General features: G+C 34.0%; 2 protein-coding genes across 3 annotated transcripts in view; both read right to left on the reverse strand.

The window, feature by feature from the left end:
- Positions 1 to 4,655: 4,655 nt before the first annotated feature.
- On the reverse strand, positions 4,656 to 15,520 carry LOC107865342 (signal peptide peptidase-like 2). 2 transcript variants are annotated; one of them, XM_047414598.1, is made up of 15 exons: positions 14,852 to 15,520; positions 12,385 to 12,543; positions 12,173 to 12,284; positions 11,847 to 11,966; positions 10,550 to 10,701; positions 10,263 to 10,451; positions 9,600 to 9,634; positions 8,816 to 8,975; positions 6,947 to 7,000; positions 6,318 to 6,410; positions 6,088 to 6,230; positions 5,562 to 5,632; positions 5,383 to 5,466; positions 5,094 to 5,218; positions 4,656 to 4,923 (listed from the first exon to the last, which is right to left on the reverse strand). In XM_047414598.1, the coding sequence occupies exons 1-14, from the start codon at positions 14,987 to 14,989 to the stop codon at positions 5,109 to 5,111; spliced, it is 1,620 nt and encodes a 539-aa protein (XP_047270554.1). In that variant the 5' UTR covers positions 14,990 to 15,520; the 3' UTR covers positions 4,656 to 4,923; positions 5,094 to 5,108. The 2 variants fall into 2 exon arrangements, with proteins under 2 accessions (XP_047270554.1, XP_016567112.1); XM_016711626.2 differs by lacking the exon at positions 4,656 to 4,923 and having other exon boundaries at positions 4,937 to 5,218.
- A 3,285-nt stretch (positions 15,521 to 18,805) lies between these two features.
- LOC107865326 (UDP-N-acetylmuramoyl-L-alanyl-D-glutamate--2,6-diaminopimelate ligase MurE homolog, chloroplastic) overlaps positions 18,806 to 19,959 on the reverse strand; it is a 7,552-nt gene continuing 6,398 nt past the window's right edge. Inside the window, exons 5-8 of the mRNA XM_047414602.1 lie at positions 19,814 to 19,956; positions 19,493 to 19,638; positions 19,238 to 19,346; positions 18,806 to 19,126 (exon numbers count right to left, since the gene is read on the reverse strand). Of these exons, the coding sequence (XP_047270558.1) occupies positions 19,328 to 19,346; positions 19,493 to 19,638; positions 19,814 to 19,956 (308 nt within the window). The 3' untranslated portion in view covers positions 18,806 to 19,126; positions 19,238 to 19,327. The remainder of the gene's footprint in view (positions 19,127 to 19,237; positions 19,347 to 19,492; positions 19,639 to 19,813; positions 19,957 to 19,959) is intronic.

The following is a 19,959-nucleotide window of genomic DNA, read 5'->3' on the forward strand; positions in this document are numbered from 1 at the left end:
TCCTTTCCAAATTTGTTTTGTATTTTGAACAAAAGGTATTGGATTTTAACTTTATATATGTTGCTCACACAAAAAGAGAAGTGCACATCATGGTCTATACAACTCATACTCATATGATGATTAATTGGCATTGTGCCCTACTCACATGTAAATTCCAAGCCTTCATATCATTTTTTTATGTCTTTCCCTAAGCCATTATCTTGTGATATTTGATCATTCAAATATTCTCTTTTGATTTTCTCTTATATCAAGCCTCCCAAACACAAACAAAGAAAAAAAGCAAAAACAAAAACAAAAAAGTCTAGAACATTATTAGAATGTAATAAATAAAAAGTAAATTTAACAAAATCTAGTTCCTTTAACATAAATTTTTATGCTTTAATAACAACCACTAAAGTACCAACATGTGGTGCAGTGGTGAGACTATTCCATCCTCAGATGTCTTGGGTTCAAGTCCTGGGTATGAAAACAAACTTGTTGGAAGCGCCACTCCAAAAATGAGCTCTGCAGTGCGCAATTCGAATTAATCGGGGCTTCAATACGGATGCCAAACATCGGGTGGAACCCCCCTTCCCCCGCATCACATACTAAAAAAAAACCCCACTAAAGTACAAAAATCTCATTCATTTTCTTTTCGTAATGATGATGTCTGGATGCGTAGACTCAAATAAATAAGAAAAAAAATCATTTAATAGGCTTTATCCAGGATTTAAACGTCCTTGGTTATACACAATTCAAAATAGTGGAGAATGAACTGATAAAAAAAATAGTTCGGTGAATGAAATATTTCGCATGTACTCAAAATTTCAGGAAAAGTTGCACTCCAAGATTATATAACATGAACAATTTACTCCAAATAAATATTAATGAATGATTTCACGATTCGAATTTGTAACCCAAGTCATGAAAAACAAGGCTTGACCTACCACAAGTTAAGAAATTTAGTGAATTTGAAATCTAGTGCTCAAACAGTATAGAGTTGAATTATTAACTATTAGGTATGCAATATGTAATTGGCTAACAAGAAAAGAAAATGAAAAGAAGAAAAAGACATCAAAATGCAATACCTTTTTAATTTGTGCACATAAAACAAGCTGTCCACCACCAAATATTACGGTAGAACGTTTAAGTATTTCTTATTTGGGATAATACTCACAAAAATATCTGAACTTTGATCGAATTTCTAGTTGAACATACTAAGCTTTACGAGGTCCTATTACCCCCTAGACTTTTTAAAGTGAATTTAATTCCCCCCTCCCCCCTCCTCCGAAACTCTATACATTGTTTCGGCAGCTGACGGTGTAATGCACGCGCCAATCTTGTTTTTACACGTGTATTGGTGCATGTAATACACACGTCATCTCATATTTACACGTGTCCAAGTGGACAAATATATGCCATTAAAATACGAAAAAGCTCCCCTGCAAAGTTCAGTATGCTCAACTGAAAATCCGATCAAAGTTCAGGTATTTTTGTGAATATTATTCCTTCTTATTTAGAGGTTTCGAATTGCCCTCGAATTTAAATTTGAGTTATGAATATACAGTCGTGAAATTTAAGGCGCATTTTACTCCTAAAATAAAATTTTCTGATGTAAATATAAATATATCGGACTTCAAAATAAACACTAAACGATGAGTTAAAAGAGCCAAAAACATATAGGCAAGCCGTCCAAACCTTATCAATTATGCCATTTGTGACTAATAATTGGCAAAATTCTACCATCAATGGGTCAGTACAGCTGCCTAAACAAACCGACCCATTTATTTTTTCGTGAAATTTATGGTCCAATTTTATTAACAACAAAAAAGTTAAAAAAGAAATCATATTATAATGTCTAATAATTTATTTTTTTTAAATCATTTAATAGGTTTTGTTGAGGATTTAAACGTCCTTGGTTATACACAATTCGAAATAATGGAGAAGGAATCGGGAAAAAAGAATAGTTCGGTGAATGAAACATTTCGCATTTACTCAAAATTAGAAGTAGAGTTGCACTCGCACGAGAGTACAACATAAACAACCTACTCTAAATAAGTATTAATGAATAATTTCACGATTCGAATTTGTAACCTCTTGAAAAACCAGACTTGACCTAAAAGAAATTAAGAAATTTAGTGAATTTGAAATCTAGTACTCAAGCATTATAGAGTTAAATTATATAAATATTAGGTATGCAACTTCGATAAGTACTCTAATATGTAATTGGCTAAAAGAAAAATCAAAAGAAGAAAAAGACATCAAAATAATGCTACACCTTTTTAATGTGTACACATATAATAATCCGTCCAACCAAAAAAAAAAATATTCTTAATTAAAAATTTTGAGTTTGAGTCTTAAAAATAAAATTATCACAAATAGAAGTAAATAATATAAATTTCGATAGTTTGAAGTTTAATTACAAAAAATTCTGATATTTTACATAATTACTGAAAATTTTGATTTAGGATCTTTTGAGATACATAATTAGCTCCAGATACATCTAGCAAAGCTACATTTTTTCCTTTATAAAGATACATAATTAGCTCTCGATACCCGATACACTAAAGTTCCTGCTATGCGCAGGGTCCAGAGAAGAGCCCCACCACAAGGGTGTATTGTACGCAGCCTTACCTTGCATTTCTGCGCGAGGCTGTTTCTAAGGCTTGAACTCGTGACCTCCTGGTCACATGGCAGCAACTTTACTAGTTACTCCAAGGTTTTCCTTCAATTAACTCTCGATACATCTAACGAAAATATATTTTTTTCTTTATAAAGATACATAATTAGCTCTCAATATGTTTTTTTTTTTTCGATTTTGAATCTGTTGAGATATATACTTAACTCCTAATACATCCAATGAAGATATATAATTAGTTGAGCTTTTAATAGTTACTTTATAAAAATAGAAATTTATATAAATATAATAAGTTAAGATATATATTTATATTTTTTTAAAATATATAAATTCAAATTAATCGAATCTCAAAACAATGAAAGAATAATGAGAGAGAAAGCCAAAAAAAAAAAACATATAGGTAAGCCGTCCAAACCTTACCAAGCATGCCATTTGTCACTTGTCATCAACAATGTCACTAATAATTGGTAAATTTCTACTATCAATGGGTCAGTATAGCCGCCTAAACAAACCGACCCATTTATTTTTCATAAAATTTGTGGTCCAATTTTATTAAGTACAAAAAAGTTGAAAGAGAAATCATATTATAATGTCAATGCTAAAGACGTGGCTTTATTTGAATTTTACATGCTTTGATAGGACTAACACGCTGCAATTCTGCGGGATTCTATGATCGCTTGATAATTTATTAATGTATTTTTGTGGTATATGTTTGTTCAGCTAGATCACTGAGTGAATACATGCCCACTGAGAGCGTAAGAAACTGAAGTAGTCTAACTAAGCAAATATACGACATAAAAATACGGTAAATTATCTGAAAGTTGACGCATGTTAATGCAATTTTTGCAAAGTTCAGGTATATTCGAACCATTTTTCCATTGTTTAAGAAATAGAAACCAGATATGAACTTCGTCGCTAATCTATTGATAGTTACTCGTAAGTCATAATTAACGGACTTCTTTGCTGTTTAGCGACAAAATTTGTCTATTTATTCTAAAAAATATATTTCTCCAGCTAAGAATTTTGACAAGTACACTCAAGAGTAACGATAAGATTTGCATACATCTCAGCTCTCTAGACCCCACTTGTAATATATTGAATGTGTTAAAGAGTTAAATCACAGAATTTATCTGTCGCTATATTCTATTTTTTTTTTTTTAAAAAATAGTATTTGATAGAAAAAGCAAAAGAAGTGAAATACATTTTATTTTTAATTTTGTGAGATGTAATTAATTATGTTGAAGATAAGATGATAGGAGCATCTTTTGGGGGGCGTATAATATAAATAATATTTACTTGCCAGCACTTATTAAAGTGTATATAATACTATTTTATGTCACAATCACCATAACATAAAAACGAGTTTGTGACTTCAATTTTTGATATAAAATAAATAGAAAAAAGTCATGCTAATAAGTGTGCAATATTCTCATCAAACACCATATATTATAAGTACTTATCATGTTAGGTATATTAATATTACTCCATATTGTGTATATATATTTGGCACTATTTGATTCTTGAACTTTCAGAAATAAGGTACAATATATATAATATTTGCTAAGGATTTGATTTTTATATATTTATGGTAGTACTGTATTATTAATATATTATAACAGATAATCTAAATTATTATCCATGTTATTAATATCACTTTCTATGATGGATAACATTTAGCTATCATCTAATTAAGTGAACTGACAAATGTATAGAATTGTTAAATAATAGCACCTTTTAATTCCTTGGTTATTGTTACATTTTAATTTTGGTTCTTGTAACCTTCTAATGATTAAATTATGAAACTTTTAGTCTCTTTGTTTTAAGAAATCTGTTATATTTAAATTATTTTTATAAGTATATTACCTTTCATATTTGGGATAACAACACTAGCTCAACTAAAACACATGGATAACAGATGGTCAAACCAGCCCGGTGCACTAAAACTCCCGCTATGCACGACGTCCGAGAAGGAACAGACCACGAAAGTATATTGTAGGCAGTCTTACCTTGCATTTGTGCAAGAGGCTGTTTCCACGGATTGAGATCTCGAATTCGAAACTTCCTTGAGAATAAAAAATTTCTTGTCTGAGAACACATAAAAACATCCCCCAATGGGCCTACATAACCAGAATCCTAGTTAGTCCAGCCAGTGCGCCTCGGATAACAGATGGTCAAACCAGCCCGGTGCACTAAAGCTTCCGCTATGCACGAGGTCCAAGAAGAACCGGACCACGAAAGTCTATTGTGCACAGTCTTACCTTGCATTTGTGCAAAAGGTTGTTTCCACAGATTGAACCCGTAACCTCCTGGTCAATCAAAGGGACAAATGCTGATCAATCAGCTGTACATTAACTGGCATATCAAATGTGTACTTAACAACTCAATATTCTGCTAAGCCTTAAACAGCTAGATAATAACCAGAATGTTTGAATGATTGATAGCACAGATAATACTTAGGTTGGTGTAATATAATTACAGGAGGAAGATTGCCTTATTCTTCCATTGATTCGAGGCGAACATGAGGACACACCCTTTCTGGTTCACCCTTTGTCCAAAGAATTTTCAGGTCACCTCGTTTTCTTCCGAGCATCAAAAAGGTCCCTGCACAAAGTTATACATTGGTTCATGAGGATTTGGAACGTGTTTGGTATGACGGAGGTTACTTTCCAAGAAATGTTCACCGTGGGAGAGTTATTTACGGTGTTTGATTACCAAAGACATTCTTACATTATACGACTAAGAAAATAGCATTTGATGAGAATTACCGAGGGTAAATGGAACGATGTAAAGAAGTGCAGGTTGACCATGACCATCCATTAAGTTTAACGCTACATATGTAATAAGAAGACCTGTTATGTATTCAAGGAACATGTATCAAATAGCAGAACAGAAAAAACTCCAAATGAAGCAATAGGCTCATTCTAAAGAAGATGTCGTTAAGTACCTGATCCGTATGCAATCATTGCCCACAAGAAGTAACCAGCTCGAAGATTCTTCTTTGCAAGCCAATCATACCTGCAAAGGAACAAGTTTCATTGATGAACGAAAATGAACAATGATTCTGGAATCACTGTCCATGATCTTTATAATGTGTATTTTATCGAAATATCGGATGTGTGTATTTGGTTGAGAGCAGGACAGTGAAGAAAAGGGTCTGGTGTCTCTATATACTCTACTTTATCAAAATATTGGATGTATATAGTGTGTACTACTAGGGTGGATATGATGATTTTTGTATGTCGTCAAAATATTAACCTCGATCTCATAACAGAAAAAACTAAACTATGGAAGTAAAAGGGGTTATCTCAGTTCCGGGAACTGTTCTAGATGCAAGTCAAGTCCCAAGCCTAAATGCAAATCCATATTCCTCCACTCGACTTACCCCCAAAGAAAACCATATAGATTGCATATAAAGTGATGAACAAATCCAAAGCGTTGTATGGTTAACATAGGAAGTGCTGAAATCAAACCTAAGTGAAAATGCTACTAGCAGGCCAGGCAATAGGATGTCACCAAAGCCAATAATGCTGTAACCACCCCATGGATCAAATAGTCGAGGAATCTTCAGCAACATCGGAATGCCATCCTCGCCGCTTTTGTCACCACGAGCTACCTTCAAAGACATGGAAAATTCAAATTACTGACTTATATCTAGAAGAAACTCCCATTAGCATCAAAGTGAAATTAAGCGATTACCTACCACAATCATCACACTTTCATGGAAGAGACTCTTAGAAGCAAATACCCAAAATATGTCGTAGATGAAGGCACAACCCAAAAGAACTGAACCGACCTGATATTTAATACTAGTTAATATTTATCGGAGATGATAAGATCATTATAAAATCTGTGCTGTAAAAGAGAAAAGCCAGGAAAGTTAGAATTGGAGATGCTGATAATAGAATAGACAAGGTTGGTCTGACACCTTAATAATAATAACCAACACTGACTGATGTTAGTCAAAGACGGCACTTAAGATAGTAAACACCCCCCGAAGCAGTGACCTTCTAACAAGACGAAGAAGAAAATCCCTCAATATTTATGTTGATTTTTATAAGAAAACTTGGCCACTTTTCTAGTATCAATCCTCAAGATGCGGGTAAAAAACAAACATCTTGTTAATGTTAATAACAATGCTTACTTCTGTGGGTGTACGTTTTCTCTGTGACACTAGGAGGAATTTACAACTTACGGAAACAAGTAAAACAGAAGTCACCAACTTAAACCACGGCATGGCTAGAAGATAATTTGAAAGATTAGATCAATTGAACGGTCATGCAAGGATATACAGCTCGTTCCATTTAATTCTTGGTGGGTAAAATCATTTACCTTGAGATTAGGTATCCGTACAATTTGCAGAACTGTAATTATTAGTGCGATGCCCTGTCCAAAAGAAAAAAAAAAGGTAAGATCATCAGTTGATATACCTCAAACAGTAAAATGATTAGCCTATGCATGTAACACCACTGGAAAATCGGATACACAGTCGTGTTGCTCTATGATGAGATGGAATAAAATCAATCAATTGAGAAAACTCGGTGCAGTTTCCATAGTATGGCACAAGGGAGGGAGGGAATTAGTACTATCAGGGAATGAATACAGCATGGATGATGCCTATGTTATTTGAATTTGAAATTTGTATAGTTGTATGGAGGATTGATAAAGACACCATTAAAGTTGTAACGAGTTTTCAAAAAGACACTTAAAGTTTGCGGAGGTCCTACTACCCCTAAACAATTTTAAACTAATATTAATGTATCATTTATAGCCACCTGGCATAGTGAGTGCAGTTCACAGTGCAGTTCACAGGTGAATTTAAAATAATAAACATTTTTTATTTATTAAAAGTATTGTTATCCTTTTCTCTTTTTATTTTACTTTTCTTTTCATTTTCTGTTCACATTTTTTCAGTTTTTATTTTCTGTTCTGTTCTTTTGTTTCTCTCGTCTTCTTCGACTATGCTAGTGGAGGGTTTCACCGTCGGAATTTGATTTTTCCGATGAAATTGCTGAAAAGGTAACAAAAAAGAAAAAGAAAAAATAAAAAAGAAAAAAGGAGTTTCATCATCAGCGTTTGATTTTTCCGATGAAATTCCTGAAAAGGTAACAAAAAATAAAAATAAAAACGAAAAAAGGAGTTTCATCATCAGCGTTTGATTTTTCCAATGAAATTGACGAAAAGGTGAAAATAAAGAAGAAGAAAAAAAATAAAGAAGGAGATGGTCATCGTTAGCCACCATTTTATCTGACAAAAATGAATTTTTCGATCACAAGAAGATGCTTCTTTAACATGCACCGGTAGTGAGATTCACCATCGACATTTGATTTTTTCGATGGAAATGACGAAAATTTGTGTTCGTGTACAGAGGAATGTATGATATTTGTTGTATAAAATAGGTCAAAGAGCACCAGAAGAAATTAGTAGTTCACTAACTGTTGGTGAAAAATTATAATTTTACTTTGTAGTGTATGCTTAACTTATACTTTAATCAAAGCTTTTTCTCCTTTACTTCGTTCAACTGTAATAAAACAATGGAGAGGGAGATGGACATTGGTAGCTACCATTTTATCCGGCGAAAAGTATATTCCGATGACAAAGAGATGGCAAATTAGTGGCGGTTATAGCCATGGAAATGACGCACTGTACTACTGTATTTTTTTTATTTGGTGAAGAGGGTTGGCGGAAACAACCTCTCTACTTCATATAAGGTAGTCCACTTTTCCCTCCCCACATTCCACTTTGCGGGAATACACTAGGTAGGTTGGTGGTGAAGAGGATTAGGGAAAGGGAAGTAGTAAGTAGGGAGGGGCTTGAAAAGTTTTTTCTTTATTTATAAAAAATAGTACTTTTCTCCTTTAACAAAAAGTTATGACATTTAACACTTGTCAATACCCTACAAACTTATCTTTTCAAAAATTTGAGATAACTTTAATAGTGTCTATGTCTTTTCTCTAAAACATTAAGTGTATTTGTGTCAAAACATCTTAACATGCCGAAATCTATCTTTGGTGAGCACACAATGAATAAAAGGACAACAATCCGGTGGTAGAATCTCTTGTTATAGCAATCACAACTGTCATAGTTGTGGATAAACTTGATAATGCATAGCACTAAAATTTCAACATTTTCGGAATAATCTACCATTTTAAAAATATAAATATTGCTTAAAAAAAGGAAACAAAAAGAACTGATCCTTACAAGTATGTCTTGACCAATCCAGCCAAAAGGAGAAGAATTTCTGTACACTGCCCAAACCACCGCAAAAGTTATGCAGAACGGCGAAACAGCCAAAGTAAGATAAGAGACTGCACCGAAAATGGGTACTTTAATGAATGACTCTCCGGTACGCTTAAACCACCTGAAAAAGAAAAAAGCACCTGAAACAATTAGATATTCATTGTATAACAGAACTTCCAATGCTGATCTCAGAAGCAGAATTTCCAATACCGAATCTAAATCCTAATTGAATTATGGCATGAAGATCATGTGTAATTCTTTGCACATTCTCTGTGCCGATTTTTCAATTTTGCTAATTGTATTTTGAGGGAAATTTTACACAGAATGGCTTGGTGAAAGCTTGAAAATCAATTTGAACACAATGCATTTTGTTCAGATTACATAGTTAACTAGATTCATCTAATGGGTAGTTTAGGTGGAAAATGTGATATCATGGGACTACTATATCCGTCTTCCATGTAGGATGGTACTTCCACATCGCATCTAAAAAAAATTTCATACAACAAAAGGATTTACTAGTTAAGAAAATGCTAGCAATTTCTCTCATCACACAACTTAAAGCTGGATTCCCTAACAACTAAAACCGCTGATTTATCCATCCTAAGTTCTGCAGTAAAAACGTAGAGTTGCAAAAAGCATGATGCTAAGTTAAGGGACAGCAAATTACATTATTACCTTACCTTATTGTATAACACAATATGGTGAAACACAATGTATAACACAACTAAAGTGAAACAAACCATACCTTGCCAGCAAGGCAACTAAGCAAGTTTGTAGCCCCTACAAATGAAAGGAATCAAAAAAAGTGTTTTAACAGATTGCGGAAGCCAGACAAGATCATAGAAAGAGAGGAACAGATAAAACAATATAAATAATAGAATTAGAAATCTGCTTCTTTAAATGAAGTAAGTTGATAATACATTCATATGCAACATATAACTTATACATTGCAAATATATAAGTATATAAGTAACTAATTTATTAGTTTATTTAATTTGAAAAGTTTACAAATAACTGATTCGTAATAATGCAAACCATGAACAGACCGTATTTAATTGTATTCTTATATATGGGTGCAAATTTTGAGGCTGTGCAATTCACATAGGATAGGATTAGCATAAGACGATAATGTTGCTTAACATATCCTGTATACACATCATAGAAGAAGTAACATTTTCAACATCGTCCCTCCAAATCCTGGTCACATAAAATTACGAAAACATATATACCCTCAATGCACATCAGTTTCCTACCTTCAGTGTTATCCCATTATAATCATCTAAAGCAGTCAAATATGGACAAGTAATATCATCTGTCATCATAAGTCTATGGGCTAAAGTATTCAAGGTGGTCATTACAAATTCTCATTTATGATAGATAAATAACATGCCAAAGAACCAACACGCACCTCTACACCACCGATGCAAAAGAGAACAACCAAGATTTCAAAGAACCACGTGAACCTCATCAACTTATACAATACAACCAAGAAGAAGGAAGCAACAACAACAAATAAGACCGCCGATATCATGTTTATATCCATCACAGTGCTTGAATCACCAGTTCCAATATATGGAAGCTCTTCCTCTGAAGCATCCTACAAGAAGGGAGAAATAGAAAAATCAATGCAAAACTGAAGCGCAAATATCTCAGCATATTCTAGCAAAGATCCCTACTATGTTAAGGATGAAGGACCTTCAATAACTTGTCCTGCTCTATAGCTGCTTCTCTAGCACTCCAAGCAGACCAATAAGAACCACACAAGATTGTACCAACAGCCATCAGCCACAAAAATACTTCTGCAATGTCTACTACAGGTCGTTTTGGAGAATAGAGTTGCACGGTAACTAAATGAAATAGCAAAAGATTTGAAAAAAAGTTGTCAGTATCAAAGTTAAAAGTACCACCAGAATTTTTTCTGAGAAAGGTAACATAACCACCAGATTTCAAATTCCGAAAAAAAAAAGCTATGAAAGCCTTTAAAAAAAAATGAACGGTTTTGAATGGTTTTCTAAGATACCTAAATAATAAGCATTGCAAAAAGGACAAAAAGGATATCCATTGCTCGAAGCTAGATTTATTCCAAAGCATAAAAGGAACATCAGAATCTCTCTCTCAACAAACAGCATGCATGTACGATCAGGAGAAGTGTATTACCAGTTGCTCACCTTTGCATGCCCGTTTACCTTATTTTGTGTATAGATAAGTTACGGGCTGAATCCCTCACGTTCTATGTCTATAAGTAGCACAATCAAATTAGAAAATTACTAATCATCTCAATTAGTATGGTTCCTCCGCAATTCATTACTGGCTGAATCCCTCACGTTCTACGTCTATAAGTAGCACGATCAAATTAGAAAATTACTAATCATCTCAATTATTATGGTTCCTCCGCAATTCATCAGCTTACAGGCACTCTAACATGTAGCTGGTCAGTCATTGCAATAGCACCCTACATACATGATAAAACTCATATCTCTCATGGAAACTGTGACGTTCAAGCTTATTTTTCCTTTTATAATTGTGTTTGTACTATAAGCATTTCTATTATTTCTTTGAATCTAAAACCTCTGATTTCAGCACTGGACTTCTCTTGGCACGCAAAAATATCATTTACTGGCATTTCTCTAATCAAACACATTACTGTTATTTTCTTATAACCGAGAAATCCATTTCGGACTAGTTGGCCAAACCTAGTTGGTCCATCATGTCCGAAACTCAGAGGAGTATGGGCTGTCCCTCTACATGCCAGGCTTCAATGCATTTGCCAGGTTCAAGCCGTTGAAATAGAGTACAATAGACCCTTTGGTCCAGCCCTTCCCGGGCCCCGCACATAGCGGGAGCTTCAGTGCACCGGGATAGCCTTTTACAGCCCTAGGGGTTTGATTATAGTATATTACTTAACAGCATTATCCCTGCATTGAGATTTCAACAGTGCCTAGAACATGCTGATATAAAGTGCTTTCTCATCTAAGCTGACTCAGAATTCTACCTGATGAGCCATTTAAAAGCATTTTATCAAGCGTTGTCCCAGCATCCTGAGGTAGCATAACAGCAGGTATGTGTATATCTAGGTCTGTCTCTCCAGGATCACAAACCATCTTGTATAGTTCTGCAAAACAAATGACACTCGTAAAACAACTACAAGCGGTGAGAAGAAATAAGTAAATCTTCATCTTTAGGCTTCCATCGTCGACAACTTATTATTGCTGCAGAAGACATCCAGTTAGTAGCATCAAGCCGAGTACACCATATATTATTATAAATAACTTACAATTATAATTTTATAGTTCGGGGATATTCATCAATCACCAATACCTTTTTGATTATTTACTATCAGGATTGCCGAAGCCCCTGCCGCTTCAGCATTATTAGCCTTCGTTGTGAATTTGCAATGGCCTCGATCTACCATGATGACCTCTCCAGCGAGCTACCAAAATGAATTGAAAAATAAAAAGCATTATTAGAAGCATAAAGCAAAAGACCCTTGAAGGTATACTTATGGTAAGCATTTATATGAAGAAAATAACCTTATTCCTTGGAGGCTTGCAACAATCCCGAGGGTCAGAAAGAGTAAGCGGAGTTTGTTGTGCATTTTTCTCCTTTGACACAATAGTAGTGCCAAATCTAGCACCAACACCAACAAATTCTGCATCCTCTTTACCATCAACCCAAGTTTGAACTTTCACCTAACCAGAGCATCAGCAGTTGTCAGGTATCATGGACAAAAGACAATTAAAGGATACCATGAATAAACCTTTGCAAGTGTTGTTAACTTCTTCCGCAACCATGTTAAATAAAGATGTACGTTAAGACAATGAAAAACTATGCACTGTAGCAGCTTAACAGAATATGTAACATTAGGTCCATAATGTGGCATCTGCAATCAATACATATGTTCTTATCTTCAAATTTTGCCTCAAGATCTATATTGTACTGCGAAAAAATATATTACCACCTAAATTCTAACGAGAAATTCAAAGCATAGCTTACGACATCAAAAAGGACGAGGATCATGCTAAGAATAACACCTGTCACAGCTGAATTTCAACAGGCCAAACACAATAAATCAAAACCGGACAAAATAGAGGAAACCAGTTGAAAGAACAAACAACACCTGATCCAGCAAAAAGTATTAATTAATGGAAGCACAATAAGCAAAACGAACAAAATAGAGGAAACCAAATTAAAAAGAAAAAGAAAACCAATACATGATCCAGTTAAAAGTATTCATTAATGCAAGCACAATACAGCAAAAACAAATAAAATAGAGGGAACCCAGACGGGAAAGTAAAATTAACGTATGATCAAGCTAAAAACAGCACCTCAACAGCTAAATTTTAATTAATCCAAGCAACACTTCGAAACCAAATAAAATAAGAGACACCTAGTTGAGAAAATAGAAGTGACATAGGATCAACTTACACCTTTAAAGTACCTTCTTGGCACTAATCGTTAATAGAATATCTTACGTTATCCCAAAAGAAGAAAAAAAAATAGAGGATCAACTAAAAACAGCATCTTTGACAACTAAATTTTCACTAATCCAAATCACAACATTAAAGATATGAAACCCACGTGAGAAAATTACAAGTAACATGGGATCAAACTAAAATCAACACTTTCTGATAGCTAAATGTTCATAATTCCGAGCCCATGGACGCAAAAATCGAACAAAATAGAGGAAATCCAGCTGTGAAAAGGGAAGTAACAAAGCATCAAGCTAAAAACAGAAACTTCTACAGCTAAATTTTCACTAATCCAAGCACAGCATAGAAAGTACAAGAAACCCACTGGGGAAAATTACAAGTAACGTGGAACCAAACTAAAATTTCATAGCTAAATTTTCACTAGTCCAAGTACAAGAACCCAAAAATCGAACAAAATAGAGGAAACCCAGCTGAGAAAATGATAGTAACAAATCATCAAGCTAAAACTTAGCACCTTTTACAGCTAAATTCTCACTAATCCAAGTACGAGAAAGCAAAAGCACACAAAATTGAAGAAATCCAGATGAGATAATCACCAAAAACATACAACCAGCACAAAATGGAACAAAATAGAGGAAACCTAGCCGAGAAGAAGGAAGTAACACAGCATCAAGCTAAAAAAAACAGCAGCTTTTACAGCTAAATCTTCACTAGCCCGAGTACAAAATCGCAAAAAACTCACAAAATAGAGGAAACCCAGCTTAGAAAATGAAAGCAACATAGCATTAAACTAGAAAAATAGCACCTTTTACAGCTAAATGTTCACTAGTCGGAGTACAAGAACGCAAAATAATCGAACAAAAAAGAGGAAATCCAGCCTAGACAACGAAAGCATCAAGCAAAAAGCTTGCAACTTTTACAGCTAAATTTTCAGTAGTCCTTGTACAAGAACACAAAAACACACACAACCGAACAAAACCTAGATAATAAAATCACCAAAAACAAACTGGGTCGAAGGGAAATTGAGCATCAGAAACTTTTTTCATAGCTAAATTTTCACTAGTCCAAGTACAAGAACATAAAAAGCGAACAAAATAGAGGAAATCCAGCTGAATAAATGGAAGTTACAAAGCATCAAGCTCAAAACAACGCCTTTAACAGCTAAATCTTCACTAATCCAAGCACAAGAGCGCAAATAAGGAACAAAACTGAACAAACCCAGCTGAGAAAATGAACATCAAGAAAGCAAAAGGACACAAAACTGAGCAAACCCATATCATAAAATCACCAAGATCGAACTGGGTCGAAGAGAAATTGAGCATCAGAAACTTTTTTCATAGCTAACTTTTCACTAGTCCAAGTACAGGATCGCAAAAAATCAACAAAATTGAACAAACCCGGCAGAGAAAATGAACTTCAAGCTAAAAACTAGCACCTTTTACATAGTACAAGAAAGCAAAAACACACAAAACTGAGCAAACCCATATCATAAAATCACCAAAAATGAACTGGGTCGAAGAGAAAATGATCATTAGCAACTCAGAAAAAAAAACACAAGAAAATATACCAGCACAAAATCGTTCTCGCAACCAGGTTTCTTTGGAGCTAAGTTATCATCATGAACAATATCACCAGCTGTAACTTTAACTGGAAACTTCAGTAACAGAACTACAACTCCAAAGATCAAAATTCTATGAAAATCCATTCAATTGAAAAAATTCTACTTTTTCTTGATCACTTCTTATTAGCTCATGATTACACAAATATGGTTCTTGAAAAATAGTTTTTGATGATACCAAAAAGTGAATTTTTTTGGTGAGAAATTATTATGAATTTGGATGGATCTACTGTTTTGCTGATTTGCAATTTCTTACATTATCTATCTTTTAGCTTTATTATTAGCAGTTCTTTCTAAGCTTCTATCTAGATTTGTTGCATTTGAGTGAGTATTTAAAAAAGTTTTGATAATGTTTATATATTTTTTATTTTATTTAAATTCTATTTATAGAATTTTGCTGGATGTTAATGTTTTTAATTGTAATTTTTGAAGTGATGGGTTTGATATTAATGGATTAAAATGATATTTTGATCAATTTACATATTTTTAGGTTAAAAAATTGTACTATATTTTTCTTTGTAAAATTTTATATTAAATAGTTGTTTGACTATGAAAATGTATCTTTTGAAGTTGAAGCTGTGTTTAAATTAGAGTTGTTTGAATTTTGTGAGGGAAGTGCTGAAGATAAGTTTCACTTATATTTAAATTTTTTACGATCAAGTACCATTTTTAAAATATAGCACAAAAAAGAAAGAGAAAAGATATATTTTCTCCCTGCACTTATCGTCATAACTCACTTTATCACTTAAACTTATTTTTCATTTATTTACCCCCTTAATAATTTTTAAATAAATTAAATTCCCCTATAGCTAACGTGGCAAAAAAAAATGAGTGAATTATTTTTTTTAAAAAAAGACCACTTTATTGCTATTTTTATTATTATTATTATTATTATACATATATAATAATAATAATAAAAAAATAGTAATAAATGGGGTGGGGTATGAAGAAGATAAAGAAATGAAGTGTTGGGGGTAGGGTGGGCGAGTGTGTATATATATATATATATAACATTAAAAGAAAAATGTCTTCATCTTCTTCATCACTCCCCCACCCCACTCCCCCACTTCATTTCTTCATCTTCTTCATACCCCCATCCCGTTTCTTCATAATTCTCTCCTTATCAAGTCCTAATTAATTCAAAATTTTATTTTTCGATAATAAAAAAAGGTTTAAGATTGATGAACAAGTTTGATTTTTGGCCAACATTTCATGTCATGCGAATATCATCTATGCTATTTTCAAATTTCGGACTGTTTGTGTCATTTATGTAGACATTTTTTAGTAAGAAATTGAAAATTTAGGAGTTTTGGAATTTTGGGTTTTGGTTAATGTGAAAAATTTGGATTTGAGATTTTGTGTATTGATGTATTTTTGTGATCATGTACTTGTATTTAGTTCATTGATGGATTTGCTCAAGCTAAATCAAGTTAATTTTGCATTTGATGGAGAAAAAAATTCATTGAAAAAGCTTGTGGTAATGGTGAAAGAAATAGAAAAAGTGGTGTTTTTATATAAAGAAGAAGGAGGAGGAGGAAGGGGAGGGGACGGGACTGTTGTCTAATGAAGAAGCAGAAGGAATTGGGGTGGCGGGGTGGGGGCTGTGAAAGAACGAAAGGGGTGGGGGTTGCGAAGAAGAAGAAGGAAGGGGGTGGGGTTTATTTTATTTATATAAAATATATTTTTTTATAAAAAATATACTCTTTTAAATATATATATATATATATATATAAAGTTAGTGTGTGGGATTATTAAAAAAAAAAAAAAAATCTTACGTGGCAAATGACATGGCAATGACGTGGCGCGTGTATAGCGCACTCTCCGTCGTGAGAGTGGTATTCAGTTTTGAGGGGTGAAAATAATTCACTTTAAAGATGTTAAAGGGGTAAATAAACGGAAGTTAAGTTTAAGTGCTAAAGTGAGTAATGACGACAAGTTCGGGGAAAAGATGTCTTTTCTCAAAAAGAAATTGAAAAAATAAATAAATACATTTTATAACCGAACGGTAAAAATCGAATAAATAAATTAAAAATAAAGAGTATAAAATGTGACGTGGGAATTTATGTTTCACATGTCCTTACCTGTCATTTTTTTTTTTTGGTTTTCCTAATGATGTTTGGTGACCACATTGGAGTCCGAACACTAATTCGAATCGTGCGTTATAGGACCTATTAGGGAGTAGCGCTTCCAACAGAATTTTTTTGTATCCAAAATTCAAACTCGAGATCTCTAGTTAAGAGTGAAGTAGTCTCACCACCGGAGCAAAACTGATGTTACCTCTTGTCATTTTCAATAATTCTGTCATAGTGATTTTCAAAATCTGCTGATGAGGGACGGACTTTCTAATTTATTTTTTTTGTGAAGTAAAAAAATTGTTTCACAAGTCTGGACTTTTCAGCAATTATAAAATTTTATAGTGCAGAGTAAAATTATTCAAAAATTTCAAATTCAATGTTTAACTTTGAGCTATGTCAATGAAGAGTTAAGATGTACGTAACATTCGTCACATAATTTAATACACTATATATTTGGTTTCTTTCTTAGTCTGTTTATATTTCACAATCATAAAATTAAAAGAGGCAAACACATGATGTGACAAAAAATTGGTTTAAGTTGCCAAATATGTTCATCCAATATGGGCACTATCTTAAATTTCTCATTTTTAATGGTTTCTAATAAGGACGGAATAAATAGATTAGAATGAAGAAATTCCAACTGGTTGAATTGCAATAATGTATATAATTTGTTGCCTTGTGATTTTCCTTCCACTTCATTGAACATTACGCATGCAATGAGATGTCATAAATATATATATATATATATAACCGTGGTGTCCAAGCCAACTTGCACGTACCTCGACTAAATCCACGGGATATCTGCCACCTCCTACCAGCAATAGATACCAGGTAACTCTGTCCACCAAGGCTAGAACAGATGGAAAGAAAACACCTAGTATTTGTCTATATTGGAAATTGAACCTAAACCTCATGGTGCTCATTCCAACTTTATTGAACCATTAGGCCACACCCTTGGATGCATGTGGCAACTTGGCATGGCCACCTCATTATGTAGCTGCATGTGGCAACTTGGCATGGCCACCTCATTAAGTCCTCTGAGGTAATTGGTTGTTATCGTGATCATCATCATCATTAGCTATCAATGATCTGTGTATGTGTAACAAGGTAGCGATTAACTCTAGTTTGGCCATAGATTTTGAAGTTGGAAACGAGTTTTTGAAGTTGACCTTTTTTTATATAATTGTAGTGTTCGGACCAGTTTGTGCGTACCTCGACTAATTTCACGGAATACCTGTCACCTCCCACCAGCAACAGGTATCAGGTAACTCTGTCCACCAAGAAATCACCTAATGTTTTGTTTGGTTAGAATAGAATTACTTTTGAAAGTTCAAATTATGTTTACAAAAAACAAAAAAAATTGATTAAATTCTCAAAATCTAATCAAATTTCATAGTTAACCAGGTATTTGAAGAAAATTTTTTAAAATTTAATCGAAAATCTATGACGAGACGCTAGCCTAGATTGTTATCTGCCTATTGAGCAGGCTGGGTAACATGTAGCTCCATATAAAAAGATTCAAAGTTGTGAAATATAGTACTTTTGAATGTGTTTTTTCTGAGTTAAAAAGATGAAGAAATTTAACTCAAAGCCTTGTTGGGGATTCTGATGGCAGAAAACCTGAAAACTATTAGACTAAAGACATAAAGTGACCAGAGAATAGAGAAAACAAACATTTCCTTTATAGCGATGATGGCCGGACTAGCTTGTGTGCACCTGAGCTATTCGACGCTCTCACCATCAGAGGTACCGGATGACTCACACCGCCCGGACTTGACCAATAATAGACAATTGGTATATGGCCATGTATGCATCAGGGGGGCAGTAGTTGGCTTTGTCTAAATATTAATCCACTTTTTGATCATATTGTTGCTGACCTTCCACTATTACAGGAAATCCTAATCTGAAACAACAGAAACAGCATCTCAACTCAACAATTGCTCTTTATCTCTTATGTACTTTCCTATACAAACATAATTTAGTGAAGGGTTGGAGAGCCGAGAAGCCCTTGGTGAATCTCAATCTAGATATGGAGATCCCAGTCAAGATCGAGCTATAGGTTCCTTACAAAACTGAACTTTGCTTTTGGACAACATGTTGCCGTTTTGTCTAGAAAATCACCAACATGTAATGGCGGCAAAGGGTCCATCTGCCCAAAAAGAGAAACACTTAAATCTAAAAGGAAATGAATAAGCTTTTACGTTTCCAGATTGAGCAAAGCCAAAAGGGAGAAGAGGGGGTGGGATGCGAAGAAACTTACAATGTTGATTCGAGTTTAATGGGCACTCCACAATGGCTATCTGCTGTCAGCGCTCTGTCAAGATCTTAACATAGACTCTATGGCATCGTATTAGTGACTCTCTGGTAACCTACAGCAGCATAGCGTTAAGAGGGTTAATTATACAGCCAGTCTTAAAACTGTAATGACTAGATGAAGATCTCTACAAGTAAAAATTGTGCAATAACCGTTTGACTACAACAGTATAACATTGTGACAGAAGACAAAAGTACATACCGCCATGGGAATTCACTTGTGTCAATTCCAGCTTGGTGAAGTTCATCTACATACTGTAAAGCTTCTCTACATTCCTCTCGATCATCAAAGAATTCCTTCTTGTCACCTTCTATATTGTATGTTTCATGGCCTTTGCCAGCAACCACCTGCAGCGTGGTTAACAGAAACTGGATGAAGCAACACAAATAAAATTGAATCGCCTGGTGAGAACTTCTATTATGAACATGTTTTTGCCCATATAAGTTGCAGCCTGTACAATTGGCTAGCTTTGAAAGCAAATAACAAGGACCAAAAGAAGAAGAATAGAGACAGGGAACTTACAACTATATCACCCTCCTCACCCATGGCAACGGCACAGCGCACAGCCACACGTCTGATATCATGTAGGAAAAGTCTATGGCCATTGGGGAGAGGGGGGTAATAATCATTCTCTCCGTATTTCAAGTAGTCCTGCATTGTCCATCCTA

Source organism: Capsicum annuum, chromosome 1 (assembly GCF_002878395.1).
Source record: "Capsicum annuum cultivar UCD-10X-F1 chromosome 1, UCD10Xv1.1, whole genome shotgun sequence".
Lineage (NCBI taxonomy): Eukaryota > Viridiplantae > Streptophyta > Magnoliopsida > Solanales > Solanaceae > Capsicum > Capsicum annuum.

What these genes read in the sequence shown, in the direction of transcription:
- LOC107865342 (XM_047414598.1), bottom strand. Translation starts at nt 14,989, where the DNA reads ATGGATTTTCATAGAATTTTGATCTTTGGAGTTGTAGTTCTGTTACTG. An exon ending in GCAAGCCTCCAAGGAATAAG is followed by an intron (nt 12,285 to 12,384) that starts GTTATTTTCTTC and finishes TCATTTTGGTAG; the next exon opens with CTCGCTGGAGAGGTCATCAT. An exon ending in GATAGTAAATAATCAAAAAG is followed by an intron (nt 11,967 to 12,172) that starts GTATTGGTGATT and finishes TTTGTTTTGCAG; the next exon opens with AACTATACAAGATGGTTTGT.